The 24,622-nt window shown below is 43.9% G+C and overlaps 1 protein-coding gene across 1 annotated transcript in view; it reads right to left on the bottom strand.

Moving 5' to 3' along the window:
* mmp24 (matrix metallopeptidase 24) overlaps positions 1–24,622 on the bottom strand; it is a 72,618-nt gene that overhangs the window by 13,511 nt on the left and 34,485 nt on the right. The window contains exons 4-6 of the mRNA XM_085354764.1: positions 17,690–17,789; positions 16,173–16,377; positions 2,523–2,684 (exon numbers count right to left, since the gene is read on the bottom strand). Of these exons, the coding sequence (XP_085210890.1) occupies positions 2,523–2,684; positions 16,173–16,377; positions 17,690–17,789 (467 nt within the window). The remainder of the gene's footprint in view (positions 1–2,522; positions 2,685–16,172; positions 16,378–17,689; positions 17,790–24,622) is intronic.

Consider the following 24,622-nt stretch of genomic DNA (forward strand, 5'->3'; position numbering starts at 1 on the left):
TGCGAGTCTCTTTGTGCTGCTTTGTGACACTTCTGGTGATTTTTTTGCATCTTCTTATTGTTGTTTTGTGCCAAGCAGCCAAAAATAGATCATTTTAGGCCTCTGCTGTGGTTGCTTTGCTCTCCTTTTCATTTCTTTAGTCTGCATTGTTTGGTGTCCGTCTTATTTTCATTCTTTTCCACTTCCTCTGCCTTTTATTAAAAAACAAACAGAAACTCTTTCTGTTGCAGATCCGTCCATGACAAAGACGCTCAATGTTCCAACAGGAAAAGAAAATCTATTCTCTTTTTTCTAAGCGTACCAACACGAGTCGGTAAATTGCACAGAAACAGTCTCGTTGTAAAATGAACAGTGCGGTGCTGTTGTGGCGGCTGGTGTTGAGAGCAGCACATCCAGCAGGATGAACTTTGAGCAGATAAAATAACAGGCTTTGTTATCCACACTGAACAATGAAGTGCAGCGGAGAAAAACCGCCGACTGCACAGTTCTGGCCGGTATTTCCCTTCAACGCTGACTTCAAATGTCACCTGTGTATCACGACCTTTAATGTGAGGCTCAGTTGTTCTGAGGGCCGAGATAACCTTCTTGCTTTGATTATTAAAGGAAACCAAAGCAAAGAAAAAGAGAAGCGTGATGAAAAAAGCTGCAGATACAGTAGATTTCAGCTACCTGGGTGTTTTGTGAGAGATGGTGCAGATAGAAATGTTCTTATCTTTAACAGAGCAGACGTGTTTCTTTTCCCTGCCTTTTCTTTGTGTCTCTGCATCACAAATAAATGTTACACTACATTACAACAGAAGCTGTCGTGATTACTTCAGCGCAGACAGAAAGCCTGTCAGGAAACGCGCCTGCCGCTGACAGGCCTTCGCTTTTCTTTGTTTACTTAGAAACGTTCAGTGAAACGCGAGGCTTTGCGCCTTTTCTGAAATGCAACACAGCGTCTCTGGTGTAAACACAAAGGGAAAGACTCGCGTTTTCTTTCCAGGCAAAGACGGCTCAGGTCTGCTTATCAGCCGGGCTCTTCTTCACGTTCGAGCTCCGCTGCCGGCCGACGGACGCCGAACACTCCTGCAGCTGCACTCGGGGCTTTTTCAATTAATATTTCATATTCAAATTTTACTGGTTTTTGTTTTAGCGTAAAGTCACCTGTTCAACCAGTCAGAGGCAGAAAAGAGTCAAAACATCACGTTTTTCATTTAACGCAGGCAAATTTCTTCAAATGAAAATGTGCAGTGACTTAAAAGATCCCTCGTTTCAAAGTGAAGAGCTCTAATATGAGCTTCATATATTTTCCTCTTTGCTATAAAATACACACTCTGTCCCGGAGAAGGCGTTTGCACAGCACAGACTCAGGATTGACCATGCATCTATAACGTCAGCATCTTCCTTCTGCTTAAGGCATGCAGGCTTTTCATAAAATGAAATCATAAAAAGTTTAATTATAAAAAGTTTATGAAGCTCATCCTCCTGAAACGTGTCGTAAACCTTTTATTCACCGCAGAGGTTATTTCCTGCGACGATCCAAAACCCTGTGAGAAGCCGCTGGCTGTTTAGAGGAGATGCTGACGTTCAGGTTGCTCATGCTCTGTCCTGTGCGTTCTTGCTCAAGGACACGTCGGCAGGGTCAGAGATCAAACACACAATTAGCCACAGCTTCATGCTCAACAAAGATTGTAACCATGATTATTTTGTTCAACGGTGATATTTTTAACTTTACTTTTCAAACACTGTCCATCAAATATTCCATGAAACTCGTATTTATTGCTCCTCACCGACTCTTTGACATTAAACTGATTCCAAACTGCTGCAGGCTGAAGTGTGTAGGAGGATAAACTGGAGCGCCGCAAAGAAAAGAACGAAACGAGAGCGCTCGAGTTTACATTTCGATTCACTGCGCGGTCCTTCTGCTTTTATCTTCACACAATATTTGTGTATTTTGCGTCATCCTGACCCAAAATTGTCGGCGTCAGTACACCGTAAACAGAATGATGTCCTCAGCTGGATACAAAACAGACATCTATGAGAGGAAAGTCTCTTCATTTTTTTCAATAATTTGGAATAAGTGTCTTTAATTCAAATTCGATTTTCTTGGCTTTTATTTTGACATTTGTTGAGTTCTACTTCCTGTCTATGTGCTATTAAAAAAGGGAATTGGCTAAAATCAAACCTGGATGGATATTTGGGGGATTTTACTTGTTTCTCACACTTGGAGACAAAACTGACGTCAATGTTTGTTGAATCGTCTGAAAAGCTGAAATAAAGAAGTGACTGAAAATCTTTTGTTCTTCAACTAAAAGGACAAAAACCCAAACTAACGATGTTTCTTTAAACAAATGACTGACTTAAACCCATTCACTCAAGCACCGTTTCTTAAGGACCTTCTCGCTGACATTGACACAAACTTGGCGGTCAGTATCTCGCTCAAGGAGAGCCAGGAATCGAACCACCAACCTTCCGATTAGTAGACGATCTGCTCCACCTCCCGAGCTACAGCCTACACAGAACTAAACCCGAGAGCTCACCGTAGATCTTCTGAATGCCCTGCAGGTCGTCCAGCGGCAGCTTGAAGTTGTGCGTGTCCATGTACTGGTAGAAAGGAGCCATGATGGCACTGGGATCGTTGGAGTGCTCCAAACCCAACGCGTGCCCCAACTCGTGCACCGCCACCAGGAACAAATCGTTACCTGGAAAGAGAGGAAGATGATTAGAGGGGAGAGGCGACAAAGAGGAGGAGGAAAAAATGATGAGATTAGAGAACGCAAAGCAGAGAAGCAGCATCGCTTTCAACATCACTCACAGCGCCTTAAAAGCTTGTTTCAGAAATCAGGTGATAAAACAGAAAACAGGAGCATCTCTGTGCTGCCTGCAGGCCGTCGCTGCCGGTTCATTAAAAGAGAATCAGTTTACTGAGAAAGCCTCAACATCTCCCTCCTGTCTGAATCAGAACAAAGCCTCCCCAGTGTAAACAGCAAAGACCAAAGACGGCGTCAAAGGCGCCGGCAAAGTGAGCTAAAGTTAGCCTGTGATGTGTTGACTCATCAGCTGTGTAATATGAATCTCACATCAAAAGCAGAATTGGCGGCGAATGGAAGCGACTGTCAGGCTGGTGAATCCAAAGCTCCTGTTTCTAAAGTCCACTTCTTCAAAGGCTGCTGCTTGACGGGGATTACTTCAGAGCGCGCCGTACTGTTTGCCTGCAAAATTCACAGAGTTCACAGTCTCACAGAAAGCGACTTTAAATTCATAATCTGCAAATGTATAAATAATGTACGGCTGTTTTCGAGACTAAAATACGCTGGAGAACAAGCAAACATGTTGAATTTGGAGCAGGAAGCCATCAGAGTGGAGATGCTCCGCAGTCAGGCTGTTTCATTAATGCTCCTGTGATGACGGGAACGCTGCATGTTTGCTGTGGCACAATGGGCAGTAATATACAGCACTGGATCATCTGCATATAAACTAGTTACAGTGAGATGAAAATGTGAAAACAATCCATGTTCATGCGCACAATTAATGCTCCGCGACATGTTAGAAACCTTATGTGAGTGGATCAAAACTCTGCTTTTTTAATTTGTCCCATTGTGTATATTTATTTAGTATCTTTTAGCCATAATTAGTTGTCAGTTTGTGTCACTGTTGGTCATTTCAGTCTGTTTCTGGCCTTTTTTATTCCCTTTTTTTATTCACTTTGCATCTTTTACAGCCGTGTTGTCCTCCTGTCATTTCTAAAACTCTCCTTGTGGGTGTTACACATTTTCTATGTAACTGCTTTTCATGAGTCAGGTGCTAATTAGTCATTACATGGCCGTTTCACACCTGGGTAGTTGTTTTGGACTTCTTAGTTATCATTAGTTGTGTTACTTTTGGCCATTTTGTGCAGTTTTATGGTCGTTTCACGTAGAACAGTTTATGCACCACAGCAGAACCAGGTGTGATGCATCCTCACAAAGTCTCAACAATTCATCAGAGCTCACATATGCAGACGTAAATAAACAGGATTTTATTCAGATTAAGTACCTGAGGTCCAGGAAGTCTTTGGAAAAAACTGAAGGATGTGATCGAAGCACAAGCTGAGGTTCTGGAAAAAACAGACTTTTCAATAGTTTTCAATTAAATTCAGGTTTCAATTTTCCAATTAAAGCACCTGATAGCAGCCAGAATAACAGCTCCAGTTCTACAGTTCACGCTGTTACGTGTGCTCTTATCACAACTTATCAAAAGTAAAATTACGAAGGAGAACAGAAGGTCTTGTTTTCCCGGACGTCGTGTATTCATGTGGGGTCTTTATTACAGCCAGACTCTGAGCAGAGATCCAGAGCTGCTGTCATGTGTTTAATGACTTCTTACTGTCTGAATGCGGAGCTCAAATTAATACTTTCCCTCAGCTTTGTAATTGGTTTGACTCTGTTTGAACCAAATTACACAACATAATTATCTTTTTCCTTTACCGAGGCCACTCTGTTTGAAGATTATAGCCTCGGTGGCCTGCGCCTGACTTACAGACTAATGGAGATGGAAATGAGCAGACGCTGACGACCGTTTGTGTCAATCCTTTTATTCATTTTCAGTTCCTCTTCCCGAGGTCTCTTCCAATTCGACTCATTGTTTCCTGTCTCGTTTGTTCTATTCAGGAGAAATGATTTTTACTGACCTATACACTCATCAGCATGTCTCCTAAAGTTTAAAACCAGTCATTTTAGAGTCAGTAACGGGTAAAGGGCTTCCTCTACAACTTGTTTTATTTTTTAGAAAAGACTGAAGTGATGTCAGTGTGAAATTTCTGTGTTTCCTGTTGAAGTTTAACGGGGTCCAGTTATATATTTTTATTTCCTGGCAAGTTGCTGTGTTTAACTGAATCCAGTGGTTTTATACAAACTTGCAGCAGCACAGCATTATGGAGAAACAGCCAATCACCCCGTCCACCTCTGGCAGCCATTACAGCGTTTCCTGTTTGACTGAAGAGGAAAACAAACCCTGAATCTCAATTAGAAAACGTGCAGCATTTTCTAAAGAAAACCCAGACGTGGCTGAGGACACACTCAGCGACGTATTCACAGATTTTAGCTGGAAGGACCAATATTAGTACGTGCTATTTCTGACAGACCGACAGAAAAGTCACGATCAAGAATGAGAAAAATTAATTTATGTGAGGACACATTTCTCTGACAGAAACACGATCACGACTCGAAAGCAGGGAAACTTTCCTGAACTGGCATGCAAGACTTTAGACAGTGAGATATGAAATGAACATAATCGAGTGAAGTTAAAAACGCCAAAGCAACAGAAAGCAAAGCTACAGAGTGTTGTGTGCCCACCTTATTACTAAATTAGGCAGAGCACTCCGAATTGAATCAGGACATAAAGCACGGTCTTTATGTTGCTTTATTGAACACTGTCCATCTTACAACTAGCCACTTAACGGGGCTTCCTCCGGACAACCACCTCCGGTTCAAAGGTCATCACCTTAAGGCATAGCCATATCAATACATGACATCCCCCTTTTCCTTAGACTCAAACTTTAGTTGTAATAACTTTGATGTCTTTTTTTTTCCAACACTGAACATTCTTCTCGTCTTACTTTCTAACAAGTATATAATCTAACTGTCTCACCACACATGTACCTTTCTTTTTTCAATATATACATGTCGAAATACACATATGAACTTGAAACTTGCCAAATGTAAGTTACCTCTTCACCTTAACATATTATAGTTCATTTCACCACAAAATCACGAAACCTCTCGGGTATCTTTTTAGCCCTCTGTGATCTACTTGGTCTCTCGGGCCCCTGGGAGCCCTCTTGTGGTGTTGGAGTGAAGGTGTCAGTCTTTGTGGGTGTTTCACCTTCCTCCCTTTCAGGTATTGTGTCATAGTGTCCTTCTCTGGTCTCATTTGTCTCGTATTTCTTCACATGTGTGGTATTCCGGTGATAGCGAGCTCCTGTTGGTGATTCAATAATGACTTGGTTTCCAGTTCTGCTTACAACTTTGTGTGGTGTTGCGTCGAATGGTGTTGTAAACTTGTCCACTTTGTCTTGTTGAACCAGCACTGTGTCTCCCGAGTCAACTTTTGAATACTCAGCTCCCCTTCGTTCATCAGCATAAATCTTTGATTTTCCTTTCTGTTCAGCGTCTCTGTCACACACGTCCAACTCCACTGTTTTTGACTCACTGATGTTCGGTAACTTTCCTCTCATTTTGCGGTTGAACAGGAGTTCTGCGGGACTTTTCCCTGTGGTTGGATGTTCAATGCTGCGATACACTGTTACATATTTTCGTAGCTCTCGCTTCCAGTCAAGTCCTTCGGCTTGTGCGATCCTGATTCTTTTCATCAATGATGCATTTTGCCGTTCCACTTCTCCATTTGCTTGAGCCCATTTTGGTGTAGTTCTTATATGTTTGATTCCATTAGTTTCACAATATTCTCTGAACAGCTCAGATTTGAACTGTGGGCCGTTATCAGATTTGATGGTAACTAGTAGCCCATGTCTGCTAAATATACAGTCAATAGAGTCAATGACTTTTTCAGCGGTTGTAGATGACATTACATCATACTCATAGTACCGACTGTAGTAATCTATCAGTACAAGTATTGAGTGGTTCGAAGGTAGCGGTCCCAGTAAGTCTACCGCCACATCTCGCCATGGTCCATCCGGTAAAAGTGTGTTTCTCAGTGGTTCAGGAGCATCTGGTCTGGCTACTACTTGACATCCGTGACAAGATTTACAAAATTTTTCTGCAGCTTTGTCCATCCCTGGCCACCAAACGTTTGTTCTGAGATGCTGTTTGGTTCCAACAATTCCTAAATGTCCTTCATGAGCTAGTGACAGTGCTTGAGCTCTGAGGTTTTCTGGCAATACAATGCGAGTTCCCCGCAAAACTATGTAGCCGATGACACACAGTTCATTTGCAATGGGTGCACGTTTTGCATTTTTCAAAGTGTCCATTTTCAATAGCTCTTCGCACTTCTGTTAATTCTGAGTCTGTAGCAGAGGCTTCTTCAACCTCTCTTGTTGTGAGTGCTTTTGGAGTAGCATTAACTGCAACAAATCTCACATATTTGTCAGATTCATGCTTATGTGTCTCTTTGGACGTGGTGTCAGACAGCAGTCTTGACAGTGAATCCGCAATGTTTTGCTTTCCCGCAATGTGCACTACTTTAAAGTCATATGGTTGCAGTCTGAGAACCCACCTTTCTATGCGTGCCCAAGGTTTAGATTTCTGGCTGTATATGACCTCCAATGGCTTGTGGTCTGTGATGAGGTCAAACTTCCTGCCATACACATATGGATGTAGTCTCTCACATGCCCATACTAGTGCTAGGGCTTCTCTTTCTGTTTGAGAATATCTTCGCTCACAGTCTGTTAAACTCCGACTTACGTAGCACACTGGTACCTCTTCTCCGTTCTGTATTTGAATTAGCACTGCGCCCAAGCCTACAGGGCTTGAATCTGCTATGACTCTGGTTGGGGCTTCTTTGTCAAAATAGGCTAGGGTACCTGCTCTGGCTAACTCAGTCTTTAGTCTTTCAAATGCTTGCTTTTGTTCTGGCCCGAATGTAAACATAGTTTCTTTTCGAGTTAAACGTCTTAGTGGTTCAGAGAGTGTAGCAAACTGTGGTATGAACCTGCTACTGAAGCCTACCAGTCCAAGAAAGCTTCTCACCTCTGTAGCATTCTTCGGTTCTCGGGCTTCCACCACAGCTCTCACTCTTTCTTCAGTCGGGCCAATGCCTTTCTGTGTCAGCAGTATTCCCATGAACACAAGTCTGTCCATGTTGAACTGACACTTCTCTGAGTTTAGTGTCAGGCCACAGTCAGAGAGTCTCTTCATCACAGCATGCAGGCGTTTATCATGGGTTTCCTGGTCTGGCGCGTGTATGATTACGTCATCTGAAATGTTCTCATCTCCTTCAATGCCAGCTAGTGCATTGGCAATCTCATGCTGATATTGTTCACTAGCTGATGAGACTCCAAATATTAGCCTTTTGTACCGGTATACTCCGTTGTGCACTGCAAATGTAGTTATCTCTCTTGACTCCGGGGCAAGCTCTAGTTGATGGTATCCCCACTTGAGATCGAGTTTGGTGAAGATTGCAGAGCCGTTTAGTCCTTGCAAGATTTCATCCACAGTGGGTATGGGGTATCTTTCCCTGATTATTGCCTCATTTGCTTTTCTCATGTCTAAGCACATTCTGATATCTTTGTCACATTTCTTTGGGAGTACCACTACAGGATTTACCCAAGGTGTAGGTCCTTCTACACGTTCTATAATGTCCATGTCGATTAGTTCATTGATCTTTTTCTCCACTGCATCCCTCAAATGATAAGGTATGCGCCTCAGTGGCTGTGCTACTGGTTTCACATTTGGATCAATGTACAGGCTGATCTGTTTGGTGTTTAGCTTTCCTACTCCTTTGAACACTTTTGGATACTTTTCTTTAAGAGTGTGCTTTAAATCTGTGACAGCCGCCACATTTTCACCTATTTTCAACACTCCTAACTTTATGGCAGTCTTTTTCCCCAGGAGTGGTTCACCATTACCTCTAATCACAATAAATTCAGCCTCTTCAGTCCTGTCACCAATCTTGATTTCACATCTGAATGCACCTTTAACCGTGAGTGCCTGTGCTGAGGAATATGCATATAAATTCCTCTGCTCTTTGGGTACATATGAGCGACATTTTATCTTTTCAGCTTTTAGCTTTTCCCATATGTTTTCTCCCATCACATTACTTGTAGCTCCAGAGTCAACTAACATTTTCAACTCTATTCCCCCAACAGAAAAGGTAAGTTTCTCAGGTACATTATCATCATTTACAGTAAATGCATAATCATCTTGTTCAACAGCATTCACATTTTGTTTCTTTTGTCTTTTTGTACGACACATTTTTGAAAAGTGGTCCCCACCATTACACTTGTGACCTGTTTGTCCTCGTGCTGGGCATTTGGGATCTTTGCCCATGTGGTCAGTATAACCACACCTGTAACACTGTCTGTCTGTCTGTTTTATTATCATCTTTCATTTTTCCTTTTGGTCTGTTGTTCTTCTCTTTCTTTGCTGTAAAAATCCGGCTGACCGTGTCCTCTCCTTTCTTTTCCCCGGCGACGCTCATCGCCGCCATCTGCTCCTCCACGCGTTCACAGTGTGAAGCCACCTCTAACGTGCGAGTTAGGGTTAAGCCTGGACCCTCCTCAAGCAGCTTTCTCCGTACATATTCAGAAGTGCATTTACTCAGGATAGCGTCCCGTATCTGGTTATCATTGTCAGCTTGAAAGTCACAGTCTTTTGCAGCTCGCCTCAAACGTGTACAAAATTGTTGCACAGTCTCACCTGGTGTTTGGGACAATTTGTGGAAAGTTTGGCATGCGTATGCTGCATTCACTTGAGGAACAAAGTAAGTGTTGAGCGCAGTCACCGCAGCGCTGTAATCCTTTGCCTCTCCCGTCTGTGGTAGAGTGGAGAAGACGTCCTGCACATCCTGTCCGGCCATGTGCAGTAGAAGAACGCGTCTCCGCTGTCTGATCGCGTCTGTAGCATCATCCGTCAAAATAAGACCTTTCCCATCAGCAAACAACTCGAAGGATGTTAACCAGCGCGTCCATCTTGGTCCGAGCATAGCTGGATCAGTGTAGCAGGTGAACGGTTGAATACCCGACTTTTCCATGTTAGCCCACAAGTTTTTCGCTAACACCGTGCCGCCGCTGGGTCTACTTCTCACAAAAACAAATCCAGGTCCGTGTCGTCCTCGTTGCCATTGTTGTGTGCCCACCTTATTACTAAATTGGGCAGAGCACTCCGAATTGAATCAGGACATAAAGCACGGTCTTTATGTTGCTTTATTGAACACTGTCCATCTTACAACTAGCCACTTAACGGGGCTTCCTTCAGACAACCACATCTGGTTCAAAGGTCATCACCTTAAGACATAGCCATATCAATACATGACACAGAGTGGCTCGCTAATGATGACGATGTGCCTGCACATCATCCCTGGTTTGAATTTCGATTTAGTGCAAGAAGTCAGAGAGCTAACTTCTTCAATGCCCAGGAAACACGCCGCATGTAGGGCAAGAAAAACAATGCGATGGTTGCATCAACTCAGACGTCCTTAAAGCTGTACGGTGCATCAGATTAGTGCAGGAAAGTCGCGCAACATGGAAGTGAAATGAAAACACTTTTATCATGAAAATCAGTGAATAATAATCATGACGAATGAAAGTGATCTTAATACTGAAAAATCATTGTAGCCATAGTCAGAGTCACTCGTGGGGCTGAGAGGATAATTCCAGAAGGACAGTTCCCGGCTTTCTCCAAAACTGAGTCCATCTTTATACAAGTGTTAGACCTGCGATTAAAGCAGTGGTTCTCAAAGTGTGTGGAGTTCTGACAGGCGGAGGTGCGCCCCAAAACAGATTTCCAAAAGCACAGGGGAAGTGTTTCTGGGGAGACAATAACCCGACGGACCAGTTGCAGGAACCAAAACATGCTAGGTAAGTGTGATAGGCTAATAGTTAGGCTAACACACCTCTCATGTTTTCTTTCCTCAAAAAACCGATAGATCCTCCACTTCTTTTAAGTGTCTCTCAGCGCAATTCTTAGTATATTTTGGTTCCTACAACTGGTCCGTCGGGTTATTGTCTCCCCAGAAACACTTCCCTTGTGTTTTGGTAAATCTGTTTTTTCCTATTTCCGTTGTGTTTTTGTGCGTTTGCAGCGTTTTTCTTATTGCTGGTGTCTCTTAAGTTGCAGTCCGTTTGGCCTCAAAGGGCCACCGTAGTTTATTATTGAAATAAAGTTGCAGTTCGGCTTTTCTGTCATTGTTTCGTTTAGAAAATGAAAATATTTCTTCCTGCCATGTGGGGAATGATGTAAAAAGTTTGAGAACCACTGGATTAAAGGAACATTGCATGTTTGCTGTGGCCGCTGAGCAGAATGGGCAGTGAAATACAGAACTACATCATCTGCATAGAAACATACAAAACAGTGAGATACAGATTTGACTATTTTATGTTCCAGTGAGAAATGTGAACACTGCATGAATGCTTTAATTTTTGCACCCAGGTTTAAGAAGTACGTGTGGCTACAGAGTAAGGTTGTTACAATATTGGCTTAATCTTCATGCCTCCTGCTGCCGTTACTCTGTACTGTGTTCTTTTATTCACTTTCTCACACCTTCACAGATTCTGGCTCTTCTGTCCTTGTGTGCTGCAGTTTCTTTCATCCCTCTTTTTTATCTCCCCCTCTCTCACCACTGCTTTCCTTTTCATCCTCCTCCTCCCCCCGCATCCCTCCAGCAGCTTTTATCTCCCCTCTCTTTCTTCCACTTTGCAGGAAAGATTAAGATGATTTCAGAGCACAAGACGTACACTTCATGTACAACGGCTTGAGGGAATCCCCCTGCGGTCGCTCTCCATTTCTCTGCCCGTCCCCTCGTGGTCACTCGTCTGTTCGCCTGTGATAAAGACGATGTTTGATATGTCTGTGATGAAACCTGTTTCTCAAGTAGTCCCAGTCTGACGTGTCCACAGAGCCTGCTTTGTTAAACTGGAACCCGTCGAAATGAGTTCATCTTATACCAGCGATCAAAATTACCCGCCAAGAATATTTTTTCCTGTCTGGCAAAAATCATTAACACACTGCACATTTTTCATAAAACCACAATTTATCAACGTTACCAACTTCTGTCTAGAAATAAAGTCCTTTTTGAAATAGTCTTACAATTAGGAGAGGACAGATTTATTTAACCCTCGAGTCATCGCCTATACAATCAAGTCTGTAAATCGTAAAAATGGAAGAACATGTCCTCCCCTCGACTCGAGACAGAAACATTAACTGTTGCGTTGGTTAAGCTTTGAAAGCAGAGAGAGCCGCCGTACCCTCTCAGAATCAGACTTTTTATTTACCTTTATATATTTAATGAAACAATGTAACGTTTTAGCTTCATGCAGGAGAAACTGTTACAGTTACAGAACCTCAAAGTTCATTTCACCTCATTTTTTACGTCTGTTCTGAGCCATCATAAAAAAGCGGAGATGTCCACATGAGATTTTCAGGGCTGAATAACGTTAAGCTAATTTTTAATGCACCAAGAGTCTAAAGAAAAAGTCTGCTTTTCTTTGACCAGCTTTGAGCACCAGTATCATAGGATATATCCCAGTTTCAATAACCTGTACCAGTTTAACGTCTATGATGTAGAGCAGGGGTGTCCAACTCCAGGCCTCGAGGGCCGGTGTCCTGCAGGTTTTAGATCTCACCCTGGGTCAACACACCTGAATCACATGATTAGTTCATCACCAGGCCTCTGGAGAACTGAAGACATGTTGAGGAGGTCATTTAGCCATTTGAATCAGCTGTGATAGATCATCTAAAAACTGCAGGACACCGGCCCTCGAGGCCTGGAGTTGGACACCCCTGATGTAGAGGAACAGAAGCAGGCATTGGTACGCTGAACGTTTGATCTGTTTCTGATCATTCACAGCTAAAAACTCTGGGGGGAAAGTGCATTCTGGGTAAATGCTGAATGCTCATATCACCACGTGGGATAGGTGGCTGTTTAATCAACTGACAGCGTATGTAAGTGTCAGGGACCCTGGGTCTGAGCGAACCAGGGTCCATGAGCAGTTGTGGACTCGTATTATATTGTGTCTTTTCAGCACTGTGCTGCTGTCCTGTTTCCATGCTTGTGTATGTATAGGCATGTGTGTGCGCGCGTGTGTGTGTGGGTGTGGCTGTGACGGGCACCTTCAGGCCTGGTGGGTGTGTCCACACATAAGGACCTCACACACCTGCAGCTGATCAGGATTGTCGGGGGAGCTACATAGGAGTAGCTGAGAGCTCCTCGACGCTGGATCGTTGAGTTAAAGTCCAAGTGAGTGCGTGTCTAAGTGTAGCGTCGTGCTGGTTGTGTATGCCCGCAGGAGTAAGTGTTTGACGGCTGCCTCTGTTGTTTCCTGCAGGAGGAGCGTGGAGCCAAAAAGGGCAGCACGCACGGGGAGTGCAGAGAGACACGGGAGTAAGAGGGAGCTCACCGGAATTAATTGTGTTCTTGTTATTTACTCCACTGTAAATAAAACGCACAAGAGTCCTGCGTTTGGGTTGTCCACCCCCACGGTCTGCCAGCGCAGCTGTGACAGAAGGTCTTATGTCTGAAGGACCTTACGTTTGCCTCCCTTTGGCGACAGCATCATCTTCTAGTTGAGATTCCTTCTGTGTCACAATCATTTTCTAATATGGGATACAGAACGGGAGAAACCAGCCAAAGAGCCAAGAACACCAGCCGTGCACACAATCAGCCGTGCACACAATCAAGAAGAACCGGACTTTTCTATACTTCCAATGCTCATCTCAACTGTCTGCAAATATCTCTCGAAAATGTAATTTTCTGATGAAAAAACTGTAAATAAGTGGTTTTGCCCCAAATCCTCATCCAGCAACGCTCCTGGCTGTGATGGGAAAAGCCCGCTCAGGGCAGCCGCACATGCACAGGGTGTGATGAAGTTAAGAATTTAAAAAAAATCCGACATGACTGTAAAACTGATCTGGTTGCAGTTTTTTTAACAGAGCATAAAACATTTTTTCAGCTGTAAAAATGTCCTGTGGACACGTCTCACACCCACTCACGATGGTGCGCCTGTAACTGAGGCAAAGATTTCTCAGGGCCTCATTAAATATATTGAAGTTATTGCAGGTGTAAACACCCGTTTGCCTCACAGGTCGGCTAATGCTCCTTCAGGCCGCTGCTGCTGGCTGAAAAGCAGATTCACAGACAGTCTGTGGGATTTACAACAACAGCTACAAACAACTTTTAGCAACTGAAACCAGAAAAGAGCCAAGAAAGATCAGGGAATAAAAGTGTGCGTCTGAATCCTTTACACTTTATAAATACATGTAGTTACACGTAACACTTCATTCATAAAGTTTTCCTCCCGCCTCTTCGTGGGAACTCGTGCCCTCAGCAGGTTAATAATGGAGACCGTCCCTCGTCAGGTTTTAAGCCCAGGTGAAAATGAGGTCCGTTCGTCCTCCCAACGTCCTTCAGAAGCTGATACCGTGAATTAGTTTTCACAGAGTCTGAGAACTTCCCCGTCTCACTATCTCGTCTCTAATCTTTCAATTACTGCGTGTGTGTGTGTGTGTGGAGGGATTTTAGAGATAAAGAGGCTTTTTGAGGACGTGCAGAGAGGACCTGTGACCACACAGACACATGCTGAGAGAAGATTCAGCGATTAATCAATAATTTTACCATTTTATGTAAAAACCTGGTGCATTTTCACGGCCGGCTCGACTGCTCTCTGCCTCCATCACAGGTTTGAAACTGATCATTGAAGCACTGTTACATGTAAAAGCCAACGTTGTTACAATAGTTTAGTTGCCACAGTTAAACAGTCAGTGTTTGTGTGAATCTGGTTAAGTTTCTGGGGGTAGAAGCTACCAGTTTCATATTAATTTTGCCTAACTACTGCATTCACTCATTTAAAAACACAACAAAAACAATCAAATGTCCAACCTTATCTCTTTAAAATGCTGACGTCTTAGTTGTAAGACGCTTTTCTTCTTCACTCGCTGTTGGTTCAAGTTTAAGCACCTCCTTGGTTGAGGTTCGGGAAATAACACAGTTTGGGTAGAAATCAAACTCCGGGGATTAAAAGTGAAGCCGGCGTCTCAAAGCTTTTATTCAAGGCACTTCCCATCCTTGGCTCTTAATTAGCCATCAGCACAGTGACAGCAAAGAGCGACCACACAAGGAGCTGGTCTTACCATCTGGGCACATTTGGGGATCAATGTGTTGCTCAAGGACGCAGTCACATTAACATCTCTGATCTCTTTCTAATCTCTTTATGGTTGTTCTTTAATTACATCTTTATAGTTATGATGTTAAAGAGGCACAAAAATCTTTTCTGTCTCTCAGCGTTTGTTTTATATCTCGATTGGATCATTTTGTATCTCTTCGAACTCATTTTGTTTCTTTGCACTTTTTTCTGTGTCTGAGTTTATTTCCTTTGGTGCACTTTTGAGTTTCTTTGATGTTTTTCTGAATTTAAAGACATATGATACGATTTCAGTGCAGGCTCATAACTGAATCCGAGCAGTTTCTCTAATGTCCAGTTGAGGCTGGCGGGTCCTGAGTGTCAGTTTCCACAGACCTCCGTGTAAAAATGTCCAAAGTTACCTCAGAAATATGTTTTCAGCCTGACACAGAATGCAGCTTTGATCTTTACAGCTAATTTCACTGTGAAACTAATCAAGTTAGAGAACCTGAGCAGATAATGCCAACACCCCCACAATAACCCATCTTTCATATGCAGTCAGTGGGTAACGCGAGCCACATGCTATAAGCACACTGTAATCTAAGATAAAGTAAAAAGCCATTTTCTTTGAATGCTGGACAGCGTCTAAAACATTTAAATAGACTTGGTTTGTTTAGCTGTTTCGTGCATCAGGGGCAGCTGTTCTGCATCACCATCTTATAAACAGGTCGAGCTGAGGATCAAACCACAAACCTCGCAATTGATCCGCTCTTCCACCTGAGCCACAGCCGCCTCCCATCTATTCTTTATGTTTAATCATTTGATGTTCAGACCCCTGCTGTCTGCAGAAACAGCGCCTGCAGGAGGAGAATCAGTGGTTTGCTACGTTTATACGTGCGTCTGAATAAAAGTCTTCATTAAAATGAAAGCGTGGACGTGTCCTTGGATGCTTATTTCAGCCTGAAAGAGAAAAAAAGAAACTCGGGCTGTAATGTGGGAACGCAGAGCTTCTCTGTCAGAGCTAATTCTCGTTTGTGCTAATCTTTCAAACCAGATTCCTTCTCCCGCTCTATCAGTGCGCCCTCCCCGCGTCTCGCTCTCTCTCTGTCAACACGTTAGTTATTCAAGCAGAGGGAATCTGGCACAAGTCATTTGTCAAAGTGAGATAGTAGAAGAAGAAAACTACAAAGTGAAGTGTGTTTTGGCCTCCACTTTTCATCCAGTGACTAAACAGAGCAGTGCTCAGAGATACGGCGCCGACGACTGAGGACATCTTCGCATTCGAGGAATTTAATTTGCAAAAGTTAGTGAAGAAAATAAATGATAATTTAATCCATTAGCTGGTGTTTCATAACCGTCGCTCAGCATGTTTCAGCGGAATCGGCGCGAGCGCCAAGGTCAAAGAGGCAAAGACTCGGCTAACCGTCGTGGTTGGCGTTGCCAAGCGTCCAGGGCTCATCGGAGTCAAAGTGCGTGTCTCCTCCGATGCCGGCGCCGGGGAAGTAAGCGTGGGCCAGGAAGCCCCCCTCTCCGTCGAACGGGGAGCTGTCACCGTGGAAACCAGAGGCGAAGAAGATCATGATGTCAGCCTCTTTGCCCTCGTTCTTGATCTCCGAGTACGGCACCTCCTGAGCGGGATCAGAGGAACAAACAAGGAATCAATATTTCAGAAGATTAAAAATACTGTGAGTTTCACGCGCTCGTTCAGGCTTCCTCCTCAGAAACGACGGCCTGACTTCTACTGCACACCAACAGATACTTATTTCATATAAAAATGACAGTGACTGTAATCAGAGGTTTACTCTTTTAACAACATACGTTTCGCTGTGGTGTGTCCAAAAATGGGGGAATCAGCCGTCCGTGCTCAAAGACATCTTCCTTCACTGAAACGTCTTCTGGGCTGATAAACAACAGGATTTCTGCACATCTGTTTCAGCTGAACAGCTGTTTTCAGCAGCTGGACTAAAGCTACCTACGGGTACGTGTTTTTATACCCAGCCATGACGCCACAGTGAGCAACACAGATTATAAACCAGACGATAATATCACAGGTTATTCACTGATTGCTAGAACAGCTCGAGTGCTCGATCAGTGGGTTTCACCTCGAGGCCACGACGACACTGCTGAAGGTCGCAAACCATAGCACTACGAAGCTCTTCTGTTTATTACAGCGTCGAAGGATCTTCTGCTCCTTGTGCACTGGAGAAAGGTGAACCTGATCCAGAAACCAAACTATCGATTGATGGAAAGAGTCATAATAGCAGCTCTTGTTTCACCTGTATGTTATTGTGTCTGCTGTGGTGTTTAGAATTTACTGACATATTTTCCGTTGTTTGGGAGACAGACACTATCTCTACTTTCAAGATTAGGCTTCAAACTTTCCTTTTTGCTAAAGCATATAGTTAGGGCTGGATTCCCATGATGCACTGAGTGTTTCTTCTTCACTCACCATGTACAACTCTCTGCATTTAATCATTAGTTATTATTAGTCATTGTGTCTCTTCCACAGTGTATGTTTTGTCCCGTCTTCCTCCCGTCACCACCGACAGCAGACGGACGCCTGGTTCTTCTGGAGGTTTCTTCCTGTTAAAGGAGTTTTTCTTTCCCACTGTTGCCAAGTGCTTGTGCACAAGGGGTCGTCTGATGTTGGGTTTTCTCTGTTATTGTACTGTATAGTATCGAGATGATTAATGAACACAGAGCATGAGAAGAACTGGTTTAGAATAATAAAAAACTCCCCATTAATCGATGTAATATTTAGCTTTTTTTAAAGGTTACATGGAGGAGTGCAGTGTGTGTGTGCGATGTAACCTCTCTGTCCAAAGCAAATTTCTCGTTCTCTTACAGCATTAAGTGCCTCGAGGCGACTGTTGTGATCGGGCGCTACATATGTTCCAGCTTTCGACCTGTATGACTCAGGCGTGTATCTGGACGTCTCACCTGGAAGGAGAGCGGCGTGACGGCCTGCCACACATTGAAGGCTTGTCGAATCGCTCTCTGGGTGTCCTTCTCTCCAACTTTGGGGGTGAAGTTGGATATGCTGCGAGAAAGAAAAAGACGCCACAGTTCAAATAAACAGCGTGTTCCCACATTCACTGTGAGGTGAGCAGAGGTCAGTGAGTGCGGCTGTGATGATTGCGTTGCCTGTAAAACCTGTGAGAACACAACATGTGCAAGGAAGCATCGGCTAAAACAACAACGACAATAAAAAGTGTCTTTGTTGATGCAAAGATCCAGACCTGTACACGCTTTAGTGAAATCAGCGGATTAGGATTCAGTGTGAGTCAACGAGCAGCGCGGTTGGCACGACGGCTGATGCGTGTTCGGCTGGAAGAGACGAACGAGGCAGAAAGGTCATTTTAGAGTAATTGCAGGAGACGATGTGCCACCCATAGCTACTCTGCTGCTGCGAGAGAGAGGATGGGAGGTATATCATTACATGTTTTATCACTCACTTCACTGTCACTGGAAACACTTTCATGTAGCGTCTTTAAAAGCAGCGTTTTAAACCTTTGCTGTCACCTTCCAACACTGTCGGAGGAGACGGGAGAGTGAGTCGAGGAGCGAGGGAGCGTTAGAGGACAGATGGGAGTAATTGGCAGAGGCAGAGAGGGTGGAGGATGGAAAAGAAAAGCCAGGACAGGAGAGGGAGAGCAAGGAAAAAACACGGCGGGATAAAACAGCAAAGCAGGCGGCTGAGTTCATTTCACACAATCTGTCTCTCGACGGGGGAGCAAAGGCTTTGTTCCCGACCAGAAACATGCATTATGGAAATAAATATCAGCACATTTACACAGTTGCTGTAACTCAACATTCATTCATGAGCACAGCAGCTTCCTGATGTGAGAAAAATAAGTCCAGCTGGCAAAGAAATAGAAATGTTTATAGCACTTTACAGGTAGTCCCTGGAAATGGATTAAAAGTTGTTGTGAGCTGTGATGGAGTGAATAAAAAAACGTCTCCAACGATCTAGAAGACAGATGCCGATCGAGACTCGATGAGACGCCAAAAACGAGTTTATTTCACCGCTGAATGCAGCTGGTCATGAGTCATGCTATGGTGCTTCGCTGGCACGTCCCTCAAACCAAACAAGCCCCTCAAAACTGGACTAATGCCCTTTGACCCCCATCTACTCCATAAACAGGATCCAGAGAGCTTCTCCTACAGCTGATGGGCCTCCACCTGAATCCTGACTCCACGATGGGGAGTCATCACGAATCCCTGTTCCCTCTCCAAAGCCTAAATACCTTGGGAGATCCAACCAGGGGAAAGATGCCCTCAGCAACGTAGCTGCTTGGGTCAGAACCACACACCACGTTAGGGTGGAGCTTCATGGGGCGGCAATTCTTTGGATTCACAATTAGTTGCTACCCCAAGTGGAGGAGTTCAGGTATCTCTGGGTCTTCGTCCGTGTGTCGGGCAGTGCAGACTGGTTTGCTGTGACAGCGAGGCTGTAGTACAGAGAGACGTGAGCACGAAGCTGTCAGCTAGCTACGTCGCCACGCCCACCCGTGAGCACGATCTGTGGGTAGCGACTGAAAGAATAAGATGGAGCAGAAATGAGCTTCCTGTCACAGGTGTGTGGGCGCCTCGTTAGAGATTCAGGAGGAGCTTTAAGCTGTGCTTCATATTTCACATGGACAGGATCCACCTCAGTGCTTCAGTATCTGCTGTGGCTGCACCCAAACACCTCCTTGTTGGTATGTTTTGGGCGTGTCCAACCAGCAGGCCACCCACGCTGAAAAGGTTATGAGTGAGGAACACGAGAAAGAGAACGCACTGGAGGCAGACAGTAAAATCCAAATCCTTTATCCAGGCAGAGGTCACACACAAGTAATCAGTGAGTGAAGCAAACAAATCCAGCAAAGGGAAGACAAAAAGATCTAAAACACACCCAAAGGTCACACAGGAGGAAACCGAAGATTAAAGACTGGAAAAAACACAAAGACACAAAACTAGAAGCCTGGAAAACTTGACTTGGATTATTTAACATGTCATCGAATTTAATAAAATCGTAGAAACACAAGGGACACACAAACACATGCACAATCCAAACTGAAGGGAAGACTGGACTATGGACTAATCAGGGAAACAGGAGGGCAACGAGATCCAGAGGGAACACCAAGGACCAGCAAACTCTAATACAAACAGACTCAAAGGATTAAGGAAATCTATAGAAATCAAAACAGACATAACACCCAGACTGAGAGAACCTTCTCATCAACGAGAATATATTAGAATTAAACTCCAACAAACCTGAAAAACCTTGAGAACAAACTGCGAGTGGTGACAGGAGGCGGCGGCCGGGGACAGGTACGTCCTGCCCCTGCAGCCCACACCTGATAAGCTTCAGCTATCGTGTACGCAGCAGCCTGCACAGATGGGGCCTCCTCCATCAGGTTAATGTATGAAAACTCAAACAACTGGAATTTTACTGACTGATCATCTGCAATATGTCATCAGAATCACGTCATTTGGAAACATCATTAATAAACCTATATTATAGCAAAGTTTGTGCTTCTTCATTTTTTGGTTTGGTGTTCAGAAGGAATTCAAAATGAGGTCAGATAACAGGAAATGAATCGTGTGGACAGTGACGGCTGTGACAGCAGCTCACTGCGAGTTACATAAAGTTCATCTTCACTGAAACCAGATCAGAAAACAAAACAAGATCAACCTGGATCGTTGTGCTGGAGCTGAAGTGAGCTGCTCTTTGAACACATGAAAGAGAATCAATGATCAGCTGATCCGAGAAATCATTTTAACGACTCAATAATACAACGATCAGCTGATCCAAGAAATCATTTTAACGACTCAGTAATAATTCTTCAAGGAAATCTCCAAACATGACGAGCAAACATCTCGTTTCTCTTGGTTCTTGGAGTTTTTTGACCAACATTTAAAGGTGCAGTTGATTAATCAATATTAAAAATAATCATTAGTTGCAGCTCTATTAGTGCAACAACATGATAATATCATATAAGATCTGTTTGAAGTGGACAGAAGCACGTCTGAGGAGATTTTACTGCATTTCATTACTGTGCCTGCAAATCCTCTACGAAGTTTATTTATAAATCCAACTCCCACCCTAAAGCCTGGTGATTAGTGTGTGTGTGTGTGTGTGTGTGTGTGTGTGTGTGTGTGTGTGTGTGTGTGTCAGACAGACAGCCAGGTAGCAGTTGTCTGATTTGAGTAAATGGTGTGTAACGTTACAGCAGTGAAACTGGCCAAATGACCTGTGGCCAAAACACACAGATGGTATACTGTCTGACACACACACACACACACACACACACACACACACACACACACACACACACACACACACACACACACGTCTAGCACTCGGTTGGATATGCAGACACTGTAGTCTCACACATTTAATGCATTTAGATAATGAAATGTGCTGCACAGATTTCAGGTAATGGGCGAGAAAAAGAGGAAATCAGAGGAGATGACTCCAGGAGTTCTTTGGAGAATCGGAAACTGAATCCTTAAAAGGGAAAAACCCAAATTGACAATGCTGACAGGTCACTATCGTTTGCAATTAACAATTTCTTCCCACAGGGTGGGGGCTCTCTCACGGCTCATGGTTTGGGCGCCCTGTCAGCCAGTGGCGCTGGACAACTAATGAATTATAAACACAGAACCGTAACATCAGATTTTTATCCACCATGCAGAAACATCTGGAAACATCTGATTGGCACCAGCTTCATTTTTCAACATGACAATGATCCCAAACACACGGCCTGTGCCATAAAAGCATAGCTTTATATAAAACACACAGTGGAACACTGTCAGCCATGGATTGGCCTCCACAGAGCCCGGACCTCAACACTCCTGAAGCAGAAGCTGAAACACCCAAAGGAGAGCTTTGGATGTCCCTCAGAATGCCTGGAGAGCTATTCCCAAATATACTTAAAGACATTCCTGTTTTACCAGCAGGATATAAAGGAATGAGGCATCTGCATAGTACTGCATGTCCACTCTGAAATCATCTGTGTTTACAGCCTCTATTTTAAACATATCCTTAACATATTTCTTTCCTACAGCCAATACTTTCCTCCATCATCCACAACATTTTTAAGACGTAGGCGAGCATTAGCATTAGCATTAGCTGCAGGACGATGCAAGTTACTGAACCAGGTAAAATAATTTTAGCTAGTTAGCTTAGCTTTAGCACAATTTGCAAACACCAAAGAGAAGATTAGGCACAAAAATGATTTTCATTTGGAATAATTTAATATCTACCTGCTGATGGTGCAAAGTGAGGAGGATAAATCCTGAATGGAGCATGAATATGTGTGCTGCGAAAACATTTTATGTCACAGTGAAAGGGATGAACCGTGTGGAGGAAAGTAAAGGAGGGTCCAAGCAGGCACTCGTTGAGGTGCGAAGGAGTTTTATTATAAAAATAAGACAAGTAGAAGATGGCAAACAGAACTAAAGCTAAACTATACTGGAAAAAACTAAACTACTAAACATGAACACGAACAAGGGTGACCGGAAGCACATGACGGTTGATAGCAGACACACACAGCTGATTCACAGGAGATAAGCAGACGGACCAGCGACTACAACAAAAGAAGACACGACTAAATACACACAGAAGAACACTGAGATTACACACAGGTGGGGAACACAGCTGGAAGTGATTGACGACACGAGCCAAGGGAGGCAAAATAAGACACGGACTTTCACAATAAAACAGGAAACAAGAAACCATTACACAAAGACGCAGACTAGACACAGAACTAAACCTACACTAAACACAAACCTAAGAACTAATCTCTTGTTATAATAATAACAATAACCAACAAAGCACCACAAGAGAATGAGAAAAGAATCCATAATGCGAAATCACACCAAACGTCTGACCACATGTTGAATTCTGAATTATTTAATAAGTTGCATGTCAGGGAAGAGTCACGTGAATCTGGGAATTCACCGTCTGGATCAAAGTTCATGGAAAAGGTTTCAGCAGCTGTCTGGATACTTCACTAATATACGGATCAGAATTTATGGAAATGCTTCACAAAGAACACAAATTTCTACACGGCTGAAGGGATTCGTCCTTTAGAGGAGCTTTAACATCTTTATCTGATCGCAATCCATCGCTGAGCTCAGTCGGAGCAGCTCTAAATGCAGTTATTCTCTTCTTTTGTTTCTGTCCTTTGATTGACTTTTAATGAATTTGCTTAGTTGCAGAGGCATCGGCATAAAAGGGGAAACATCATTCTTCTGAGTGCTCTCTCAACTTGCTTTGGCCTTCACTTGTATTTTCTTCTTCTTTCCAGCCTTCTCGATTCTTCTTAATATCTGCCTTCTGCACGGAGGCTTTACTGGAAATTTTCACTTGGAGATGCGCAGTTGCATAATCCTGCAGCTACAGTATCGAACAGCGGGTGTGATTACATGCAGCCCTGAAATTCCTCTTAATGCAGAGCAGAGGCAGAAAAAATCCTCCTGTCTGAGCTCATCGCTGTCACTCAGGTAAGCGCACTGAACGGCAACCACCTTCAGATCGTATTGTTTTGATGCAGCATGTGAGCCGGGTATGTGTTGGATACACACAGAGCAAAATAAGGTTAGGAGCACACTGTGTGGGAGCTGCTGCTACTCTCTGGAGTTGTTGTGTAGATGTACACGTATGCTGAGTTTCCAAAAGCAGCTCCTCTGGATGATTCACCGCCTTAAATCTAAACCTTTAGCGTTTATTATTAATCTCTGTCTCTCGTCCACAGCATGTCTTTATCCTGTCTTCCTTCTCTCACCCCAACCAATCACAGCAGATGGCCCCGCCCCTCCCTGAGCCTGGTTCTGTCGGAGGTTTCTTCCTGTTAAAAGGGAGTTTTTCCTTCCCACTGTCGCCAAAGTGCTGCTCATAGGGGGTCATATGATTGTTGGGTTTTTCTCTGTATGTGTTATTGTAGGGTCGACCTTACAATATGAAGCACCTTGAGGTGAGTGTTGTTGTGATTTGACCCTGGATAAATAACATTTGCTTTTTAGCTACAATGAAGAGTAAAATCTCACTAAGTGCTTGGAACATCTTACAGTTTAATCTGAGCTAAAATTCCTGCTACAGTGGCTCAGTCAGCCTGACATCTTCAGATCAATGCATAAATACAAATGAGTCTGGAACCGCTCAGTTCATTTCTCACATTCAAAGGGCTGCAAACCAGAATCTCTCTGGAACAGACAGACCTGTAACCAGCGTTAGCTTCTTCATCGTTCTTCTCAACACAGATTTTAAGAGCAGTTTTGTCTCCTTCAGAGAAACTATCCTGTAATTCTGTGTGTGGGATGGAAACGTTCTGCAGTCCGAATGAAAACGAGTTCGTGATACTCGGGTTTTAGCAAAGGGCTGCTCACATTCAACCTGCAGAGCTGCAAAGATCATTCATAGTTTCTCCGCTTCCAGTTAATGAAGCATTGGAAGCTTAAGCTCAGCTCCTGCACTTTCAGTGAACCAGAGGTACGCCCATAATTCATGCAAAGGATCCTGGATGTGACAGTAAGGTGGCCCGAAGCGCAGCTTGGCAGGTGAACATGAATACTGCATGGACCGTAAATGATGGAGCACAACCAGCCTAAACACTGGCTCCATATCACAGAGTGTGAGTGGAAGAGGAGGAGGCTGGTCTGGCTCTGGAGATGGGCCGGTGCCTCGGAAGAAGAACAATCGAGTTAGAAATGATTGGAGCAAACGGCTCGAGCGACGGCAGCCGAGCTGAAGACAACACTGCGAGAATGCGACAGCAGATAACAGGTGAAACACGAGGAGGCCCGAGGAGACTCAGATGCAGTAAGGGGTAACCGGATAGCGCCGATCGCACGCTGTGGGTTTTATGTAACGTTGTAGAGTGGATC

This window comes from Diplotaxodon limnothrissa, linkage group LG5, assembly GCF_057381915.1.
Source record: "Diplotaxodon limnothrissa isolate DT_005_m linkage group LG5, D_limnothrissa_male_GT1.1, whole genome shotgun sequence".
NCBI lineage: Eukaryota > Metazoa > Chordata > Actinopteri > Cichliformes > Cichlidae > Diplotaxodon > Diplotaxodon limnothrissa.